Genomic DNA, 10,329 nt, shown 5'->3' on the forward strand with positions numbered 1-10,329 from the left:
GAAAAGATCTTGAAACCAATGCCTCTGACAAAAAACAATGGCAAGCCCTCTGCAGCAAAGGAACCATTCATCTCGAAGAAGCTCGAAACCTGGCCAGACAAGAGCGTAGACAACAGAGGCACAACCAAAACAGAGTTCTCTCAGCAAACCCGGGCCTATCATACCGACTGTGTGGTAAAGTTTGTGGATCCTGAATTGGTCTGCACAGTCACACACGTTGGCACCAAAGACTGACCAACATACCATGTTAGCGAGTATTTCAGCCTCCATCTTCTGATGTAGAAGGACAGGTTTAAGTAAAGTAAATAAGTGTGTGTGTGTGTGTGTGTGTGTGTGTGTGTGTGTGTGTGTATACTATATAATCCACTATAATTAGTATCAGTTTGCAGAGCTTAGTCTTCTGAGACAAAGTCGCATTGTGATAACTGTGTAAAGGATTTTTTTTTCCTCACTGCAACAATGGGAGTTCGTTGTGTATGACATTCAAGTAAATATCATCTGCATGACAGCTTCTTTGTTCGTAGGGTCTGTAGATTCCAAGCCGATAACCGTCAGGTAGTAACAATTAAAGTTATAACAACAGTGTGGTACCGCTTAGTACCTCGCTTGCCTTCCGTAAATGCGAACATGTTTCAACAAACATTGCTTTCTCAGGCTGAAGTTCGGGCAGTATCACGACCAACAACACACACACACACACACACACCATATATATATATATATATATATATATATATATATATATATATATATATATATACACAACTATATCATACCAACGACAAGAATTATTTAAACCACCACCTTCTGTGGCGAGCATGTTAATTTACTACCAAGAACTTTCCTTCCATTTCACACTCAGAACAAGAATGCATGGAATAAGCCTGGCTTCTCCCTACTCTTCACTTGGGTTGCCAAAGCCTATTTGTTGTTATCTTCAGTAAGCTAGGAAAAACGTTATAATAAAGTTTCAAGCCATTTGATCAAATAGTTCCTGAGGTACTGATAGTTGTGCCAAGTGACTTTACCAAAGCTCAATGATATTTTTCATTAAAATTTTCACATACTATACTGTAGGTGCGATTTGAGACTTAGTGTGCTACTGCAGGTGTAAATATAAGTTATCTCCACCCCAGGCAGTGTAAGTGAGGATGCTACTGGAGCTTTTGCTAGTTTCCTTGACTGTGGTGGTGGCAGCTTGGTGGTACTCCAGGTGGCGCCACAGTTACTGGGCTTCAATGGGCATCCCAACAAAACCCGGCCTGCCTTTTATTGGCAACTTACACGAAGGCATCCTAATGCCTATATGGATTGTTTTTGATGAAGTGAGTCACATAAGCTTATTGGTAGCAATTTGATATATTTTTCTACCCTTTTACCTGCTGTTAAGTATACCACATGATAACCAAGGTAATGATTGTAAAAAGTGATACTAAAAGAAAAATTCCCTGCTGGACAAGAATTTCATTGTAAGAAGTTCCATTGTTTTTGCAGATGTACAAGAATTATGGTGGGTCGAAGTTATGTGGGAGATATGAAGGTTTTCGACCAGTGCTGGTTATTGGTGATCCAGATATTTTGAGGGATGTCTTGGTTAAGGACTTCGATCACTTCGTTGACAAACGATTCATTGGGAGCCAAGACGATGATGTGATGAAAAAGATGTTGATGAATAAAACTGGCGATGAGTGGAAGATTCTACGTTCCATCCTGTCCCCAACCTTCTCGTCAGGCAAGATGAAGAAAATGTTCCCTCTTGTATGTGACAAAGCCGACATGTTCGTTTCCTCATGTCTTAAAGATGTAGCAGAGGATCCCAGTATCGACATGAAGGACAAGACCGGCAGGTTTACCATGGACACAATTGCTTCATGTGCCTTTGGTATAGAATGCAACTCTTTCACCCATGAAAAGCCAGAGTTTGCACAATGGGCTGACAAATTTTTCTCCATGTCACTAATGAAGCTTTTGCAAATTATTTTTACAGCTTTGTTTCCAAAAGTTGCCAGTGCAATTGGAATAAAATTGTTTTCATCTGAAATGGAGTTCTTCTGTGAAGTTGCCAAAATGACTGTCAAGTCTCGTGAAACTGGCCAGAGGAGAGGCGACTTCTTAGACCTGATGCTGGAGGCGCGTGCTGAGGACAGTGACTCCAACAGTACTACGTCAGCCAAACATGGTTAGGTCTTTGTTTATTTTATTCTTACCATGCCTCATTACTCTCATTCTCTGTGAGGTTAAAGCCATTGTTTATGTAATCATTATCACTATTAGTTTTATTTCTTGTTTTCCACGAAATTTGGGTCAGACTGGCTAATCTGATAGCACTCCCCCGTCTTCCTCTGTGCTGCATCTGCTCTATAACACCTCTGGATCTATGGTCAGTACACATCAAATATTTTACCTGTGTTCCTGGAACTATATTTGTCAACGGCCTGGAGACTTACGGCCGTAACCTTGAAACTGAGGGCAGGGTTTACCCTTCACACATCCCACTCGAACCGGAAGCTCACACCATCAGTATAAGCAGTAATCTTGAATGCATGAAAGCGCACCCCTTCGTGTGGGTAGATGCGGAAAACAGGTGGTAACACTGATTAATTTTAAAATTTAAAATCTGAAAAAAAAAAAATGACAGTTTCTATGTCTGACATACAATATAATATCTTAATTTGAGCAATTCTTACCTCTTTTCTTAGTAAAGTCTGATGTTTCTTCTACAATACTCTGTATAAGAGTATGAACACAGGCTTTGGAGAACCTGTACCACAGGAAAAACTCGGTGTTAGACATAGCTTCAGAGGGGTTCATTCGGTCAGTAATAACCCTCCGAATACGCCTTGGCTAGTCATACCGATTTTAACTACACTTCCGTCAGCCGCCCCAGATTTCCATTTTTCCCAACCAAAATCCTCAAATCCCAACAGTGCCTCAAGACACTTGGGAGGGGGGTTAATTTGAAAACCAACCATGAACACCGAAAACAATGGTCAAATTCGTTTAAGTCACACCAAAAGTACACCAGAAAAATTTATTGCCAAGCCAAAACAAATCAGTACGGACTTGTAAAAGGTTACTGAGCGCATACAGAAGACTTCGTAATTCAAACTAACTGGCTGTGCACGATTCGTCTGTTTAGGTGGTATTCAGCCATTCCTTACTGTAGGAATCATATCACGAACTAATCAAACTAATTATAAAAGTATCATGCACCATAGCTGATAAACAGCTCGGTAGAATCAAACTAATTATAAAAGTATCATGCACCATAGCTGATAAACAGCTCGGTAGAAATAGTGAAAAATTTAATGGAAATGGATACAGTATCTCATCTTTGTTTTCATCTCATCGTAAATTAACCATCTCCAGAGAAGCGGTGAAGTCTTTTAAAAATGATAAAAATAGTAAACACTCATTTTTTTTCTTTGCACGATGTTTCTGTCATGAAATAAAAGTTCCCATCACACACACCATAGGGTCCTTCAATTTCTACATAGTTTCTTTGCACAAGGTTGCCATAATAAATATGATGAAGGGGCATGTGAAGGGGTGCTATGAGATTCCCCGCGGATTCCAGTACAATGCTGTGAAAATCCTCTCCTGTTCACCGGGGAAATCTCTCATTTTCGTGCGTTAAGATTACCAGAAGATACGGATAGGGCAAAGTGAACACCTGCTCACAGTTAAAGACTACGGCCCTCACTCCTGAATCTCCATACCCATCTCCCTGAGTCCATCATCCCAGCTTGTTCAGACCAGTCCAGGATCCTCCTTTCTGCTTCCTTCCTGAAGCTTTCCACATCCAGCCACCTTCTTACCTTTTCTGACGCTGTTTCTTACCTCTGATGATGATGTTTCGTGATTGGCGTCACTCCACATAACGATCGGAACATGTAAACGTCATTTTATTCTAGCGGAGTGGCCAGGCCATCAAAAATGGGGAAGAAAAGACACGAGGACAGTGTGCACACATTAAATAATCTGAAATTTCATATAGGGGAGCCAATGAGGATGAGTCAATGTTCTAAGTCCCCCTCCTTAATGCACCACCTTTGTTTTGTTCTCATATTAGTATCTCCTCTTTTACACCCCATGTTTGAGTCCCATACGATATGACGCTCCCAGCAAAGGTGCCAAACTTTCCCTTGTGGACAATGAATGCACTCTAAAAACAAGGAGGGGTAGCAGTTCTCAGAATCATTTTTAACAACTGCAGAACCTTGCATTGACATTCTGATCAGCAACACACACACACACACACACACACACACACACACACAGTATGTAGTAAGATTTCAAGAAAGTATTTGACAGAGTACTGCACCAAAGACTTTTATGGAAAGTGTAACATCAAGGAGGAATCCGAGGCAAGCTGTACTGTTGGATGCAAAATTTTCTCAGAAAAAGGGAAATAAGAACATGGAGGGAAGTGACTAGCAGAGATCCACAGGGCTCAGTGCTGGCACCAATTATGTTTTTAGTGTATATAAATGACATAGATAGTAATACTGGAAATGAAAGCTGTTTGCTGTTGATCCAAAAATATAAAGGAGAATTACTAACACAGACTCTTGTAAAGAGCTACAAGAAGAATTAAATAAACTTCATGAATTTAGTAATACATGGCAAATGGAATTCAATGTGGATAAGTGTCATGTAAGAAAGTTTGGTAAAAGTGGGAAAAGACCAGATTGGGATTATAATTTAGGAAGTAAAACCCTACACATATCAGAAAGAGAGAAGGACTTAGGTGCGATTATCAATAACAGACTGTCTCCGGCTGACCACGTAAGTGAGAAGGTACGGAATACGAATACCCTGCTTGCAAATATGAGAATAGCAGTCACGTACATAAATGAAGACATGATCATACCAACCCTGGAGTATGCATCAGTAGTCTGGAATCCTTATCTCAAGAAACACATAGATAAGATTGAAAAAGTTCAAAGGGCCGCTACAAGATGGGTATCAAGCTTAAGGGATCTAAGCTATGAAGAAAGACTACGAAAACTGAATCTGCCAATACTACAGGAGAGAAGGAAAAGAGGAGACATTATTATGCTATATAAATGCATATCAGGGAAGGAGAAAATAGACATAAATGAATATATATATAACCTACGAGGAAGCATCAGGAAGAGGACACTGCAAAAAACTGCATAAAAAGAGAGGCGATAAAGACTTAAGGAAATTTACTTTCCCAAATAGGACAACTGATGAATGGAATGCACTACCGAATAAAATAGTGTGTGCCAAAACAATTCATTAATTTAAGGAGATGTATGATGAAAATGGTGTAAGACATGGAACAGTAAGAGCTTGACTCATTCCTGTAAAGATAGAATTAGGAAAGAACAATTAGGTAAGTATACACACACACACACACACACACACGCACACGCAAAGTAGCCGACAAACGAATATATGAGTTACACATATCGTGGCGGTAATTGGTGGCGACCTTCATCCACACACTTGATATAGAGCTACCTACTTCTTCCCTTACCTTCATCATTCTTTTTCTTTTTCTGCCATTAATCCTGTTACTTTTATCACCCCTCTCTACACTTCACGTGAGAACTAAATGACAAAAGTAGTGGTTTCCTGTAACCCTGATACCATTTAGAATGCTGGGTGGTAACCATATATATAACCAACTAACGCGGTGATGTGTAGCCTACTATGTTGCCCCTGTACACTGGGGAGAGAGTCGCCAATGCGTTTTCCATCCAGGACATCCATCCAGGAACATACCTCCACATTCTTCCTCGTCCCTCACTGTGGCGGGGTGTTGTCTGCCGCAAGGAAAGATCAATTCACAGCAAGAGACGGCCCTGCAGGAGCGTTTGCATGCTTCTTGCGTTTGATGGGTATGCTCGGTCAGACAGATCGTCGCTGGTCAATAACAACGGATACTGTTTGCACCATGTTGGTGTTGTTGATGTTGTTATTGTGGCTGCAATACAGTGTGGACAAAGTGCGTTCTTTATGAGTTGTATTTTGTGAAGGTGTTGCAGGGAAGTGTGGTGATCGCGTAACACTCTGGCAAGATATATTCATGTCTCTCTTGATAGAATGTTTTCTGACGAAAGATTTTGTCTGGTTGCAGGTTTACGATGAGTGTGGTTTTCGTCTGGCTGAAGGGACTGGATGGCTTTGGTGGTTATGTGTTTACAAGTGTGTAGTGAGGAGTTGTAGGGATGAGGAGGGGGGTGCGTGTTGCCAAGATGCTCCGTGTAGTGTTGTGTGTGCGTGTGTGTGTGTGTGGTATGAATTTCCGTGAGTGAAAAAAGTCATGAGCTAAAGCAATAAAGTGCCTGCCATTCTTTGCATGATAATGAGTTGGAAGTATTTCCGTTCCTTGTTGCAAGTTACCTAGGTTTGTGTTTCTTTGCACATTCTGTTATTATACACACGGCTTTGTTCGTTTTATTTGTAAAGGTTATGTATTTTTTGTATGTTTGGGGCTCAACATGGCATAGGATAATTCAGCGTAGTTATATTGAAATGTTTAAGCAGTTTTCAGACAGGTTTCTTTGTCTTGTCCAAAGACAGTGTATCTTAGTGTCTTCATGTCATCGAGTTTGCAGGATGACTTTGAACTAATGTTACTCGTATGCTGAGAATAGAATTTGAAGATGTTTTCCCAGAATGAGTGATTGAAGTAAGTCATACAAACTGGGGTGTTTTTCCCAAAGAGTGGTTAGATGAAGAGAGGTATAGGATGTTGTGTTTCAGATTCGTGTATTTATGGAACGAATAGGGTAATGACTGATTTGATTGGTGAGGCAATCATTCTATTTTATATGAACCAAATTTCTAGCAAGTATACTAAAATTTACTGCTGGAATTTTGCTAATTTTGCTTGGTTAGTTTTGGAGTATTGTGAAGCTATTGCCAAGCCGTAGGGATTTACTGAAAAGGGAGGGACTGGCATGTGATATAGGAAATTGTTAAGAGTTAGGATGAAAGTAGTGAGCCCTGTGGAATACCACTGGCTAGTATTCATAATTTATAAATTTGTTTTGGTAGGGTATACATTTCCTTTTTATCATTTCCCCCCTTTTGCTGTATCTAAGGGTTGTTTTTACTAGGATGTTTTTTATTAATGCATCAATAACTTTGTAGCTACTATGATAGTTCTTAATGGTGTTGGTTTCTCGTTGAAGGGATCTAATCAGAGTTAACTTCGAGAGGTGGGTGGTATCTGTGTGTTTGATCAAAATCCAAGCTGGGAGTCAGACAGATGAATGTGGGGGTGATGTTCTTTAAAATATTTTTTTCATGATTTTGGGTGATATCCACAATAGAGATATTGGTCTTCATGATGTGGGACTATTGGAAGATTTTTCTGGGTCTGATTATATTGATAACTAGCAGGGATACCTGGGGTTCCCCAGGCCAAAAAGAACAATCTAATCCCTATTTGCTCTAGATTCAATCATTCTTTCTACTCCCAAAAGACCATGAAATTCTTTTGCTTTTAAAGAGGGATTATTAGAGGTGCAGGAACTTCCTGTTTCTGCTTTCACAGACTAACACATTTCTGCTTTCACAGACTAACATACAGTATTTGTGTCCACTTGTTTGCTTTTATTGGTGACCTCAAATGACCTCTGACTGGTGACCTCAAATGACCTCGGAGGTCACCCTCACATAACCTGTGTGGATCTAGAAGTAATGTGAGTCTCCATGCAAAAAATTGGGATGCTGGGTCCAGTTGTTCGACCATGTATTACCGGTGACCCCAAATGACCCTCCAACTGGTGTCCTCAAATGACACCAGAGGTCAACCTCACATAGGCTGTGTCCAAACTGGAGGGCTTGTGAGTCTCCATGCCAACAATTTGGCTGCTGGGTCCAGTTGTTTAAGTGTGTATGTGTGTGTGTGTGTGTGTTTTTTTATGTGACCGACTCTGAGCATAGGCTTCACAGCCTGCCTTCAAGGCCCAGTAGCCCTCCTATGTATTGCACACCTCTACATGTCACCACTTCGGAGCTAACACCCACCATCCATACTGATTACATGCTAGGGCTGTATTACCCGTGACCTCAGAATTTGACTGCCGACTATCGATCTCAAATGATCTCGGAGGTCAACCTCACAAAGCCTATGTCTGAACTGGAGATCATGTGAGTCTCCATATCAAAACTTGGGCTGCAGAGGTACCCGGCGTTTCCCGCGCCAAAAAGGCGAACCCTCTAAAGGTGACCTCAAATGACCCAGATCTGAATTTTGACCCCCCTAAAACCATCCTTGGGTTAACTTGATTCAGAAAATATATGGGTAGGGGTCTCTGGCCCTTGGTTTGGGAGTAGTTGATGGACAAACAATGCAGCTCTTATATATATATATGCTGATATTTGTTGTCTTCTGGGTATCAAAGATTGATTGCGAGTCCAGAAGTTGAAAATTGTTGTAAGGGACAGGTTGTTGCGCTTGGGACAAGATGTTTTAAGTGGATGGTTGGAGGTTTTGCATATTTGATGATTTGTTGTACTTGGGAATTAAATGGAGGTGGTGCTTGTATGTTTCTTTTAATTTATCTAGTTTTCAAAATGACTCTTTCACTGTTCATTTTTGTTACATTTTGATGCATAATACTGTAATTGATAGGATTGCTTGTTTGTTCATTCCTGGTGAGAATGATTTTGTCGCTACCCAGTAGAACTTCGTGAGTTGGGGAAGGAGAGACTTTGGATGTACTGATATTTCTTATTGCCTTGCAGAACTTGCTCCAGTTCTTTATGATAAAGGGTGCCCACAAAATTATTCCAATTTCCTTGAATATGTATTTTATAAGTTCATAAATTTTTGCTGTTGTTTGGGTTTTGCAAAATATCAGGCTCTGCTTGGGAGGGCCGAGACTTAACTTTTTGTTTGTTTTTGTCTTTGGTAGGGTATTTAATTTAACCCATCCCATCCCGACCACTTTTCCACCACTGAGTCCCCCCAATCCCGACCATTTTTGGAATGTTTTTTTTTTGGCTCAAACCTCTGCTTTTGGTGAGAAACATTTGAAAATTCATAGAAAAAATCGATCACCTGAGGTTTAAAAACACTCGATACAGGTAGGAGTACCTCCTTACCTTACTGGGTTTTCTAACAGGCTGGCAAAGAAAGAAAATGAGTTCTATGGGAGGATAACTATTTCACACCGCTCATAATGGTATTTATTTATTTACTTGGTATGAACTTATATGCAGTGCGAGAGTATATTGGTTTTCAAGCAGTAATATAGGCATTATAAGCATTGTTTCACTCACTAACTCATCACCATACCTGACCTTTTTTTGCCACATTACCTGATCATCATTTCTGACTGTTTCTTCCTCTAATGCTATGTAAAGCTTGTCCTCCACATTGTCATTGACTGGAGAATCACTCTGGCCCTGAATTTCGTACCGTGGCATGACATGGCTTTACTGGCCAGGTCACTGATAACAGGTGAATTGCTGAGACAATGGCATGCGGGGGGGGGGAGGAGGTCATGTTGGGTAAGGCATTGTCCCTGCCTGGCATCTTGTAGAGGAAGGTGTCACATGTATACGTACCAAAAATCACTCGCGGAAATTGAAAATTGTGCAAATTAGGGACCTTGCAATTGATTTGCGTTTATGTACATTGACGGGATTGGCAGTGACAAAACGTGTGGACGTTAAAGAACGTCGACAGGACGTCGTGGGTTAAGGGAAGAAAATGGGGTTCGTATTTTTGGTGTTGCTACTAGGGATAAGAAATTTGCTTGATTTTGTAATTTTCTTTAAAAGTGGTGGTTGAGTTGTCAGTGTTTGCAAAAGAATCTAGGGTAAAGCTTTCTAATCTTTGCTCTATGTTTTTAGTGAATTGTCTCTAATTTGCCTTCATATAGCTTGTAATTTTTTTTTTTTTTTTTGTATAGTTTTGCTTTTATGTATGACAAGATGATAATGAGGTGGTCTGATGAGAGATCATGTACTATTTTCCATGATGCATATGTGTCTGGTGTTGGGTTACACAGAGTGAAGTCTGGGGAGGAGTTCATCGCATAGCATCTGTGTGGTCATGCTGGAGTGTGATTATCATTTAGAACAGAAGTTTCCAAACTTTTCTTGCTCGTTCATCACCTTTGACAGATAATCCTTGATGATTTATCCACCTCCCCTACTATGAAAGGGAATTTTCTCCTATTGAGTAATTTAAGTAACTCAAAATTTTTGAGTTACTCATCTAATATTTGTGATACTTTTTAACAAAGTGTGGGGAATATTTAGGGTTTTTTACATTGATGTAGTCTAATACTTATTTTAACCCATCCGGTCTGGGTGTCATGTATTCACTTCCTCCTG

General features: G+C 40.2%; 1 protein-coding gene across 1 annotated transcript in view; it reads left to right on the plus strand.

The window, feature by feature from the left end:
- The first annotated feature begins 1,151 nt into the window (after positions 1–1,151).
- LOC145412552 (cytochrome P450 9e2-like) overlaps positions 1,152–10,329 on the plus strand; it is a 42,254-nt gene continuing 33,076 nt past the window's right edge. The window contains exons 1-2 of the mRNA XM_080282458.1: positions 1,152–1,325; positions 1,495–2,158. Of these exons, the coding sequence (XP_080138584.1) occupies positions 1,152–1,325; positions 1,495–2,158 (838 nt within the window). The remainder of the gene's footprint in view (positions 1,326–1,494; positions 2,159–10,329) is intronic.

The sequence above is a fragment of the Coenobita brevimanus genome, chromosome 93, assembly GCF_032717465.1.
Source record: "Coenobita brevimanus isolate Jiangsu-jjx chromosome 93, ASM3271746v2, whole genome shotgun sequence".
Taxonomy (NCBI): domain Eukaryota; kingdom Metazoa; phylum Arthropoda; class Malacostraca; order Decapoda; family Coenobitidae; genus Coenobita; species Coenobita brevimanus.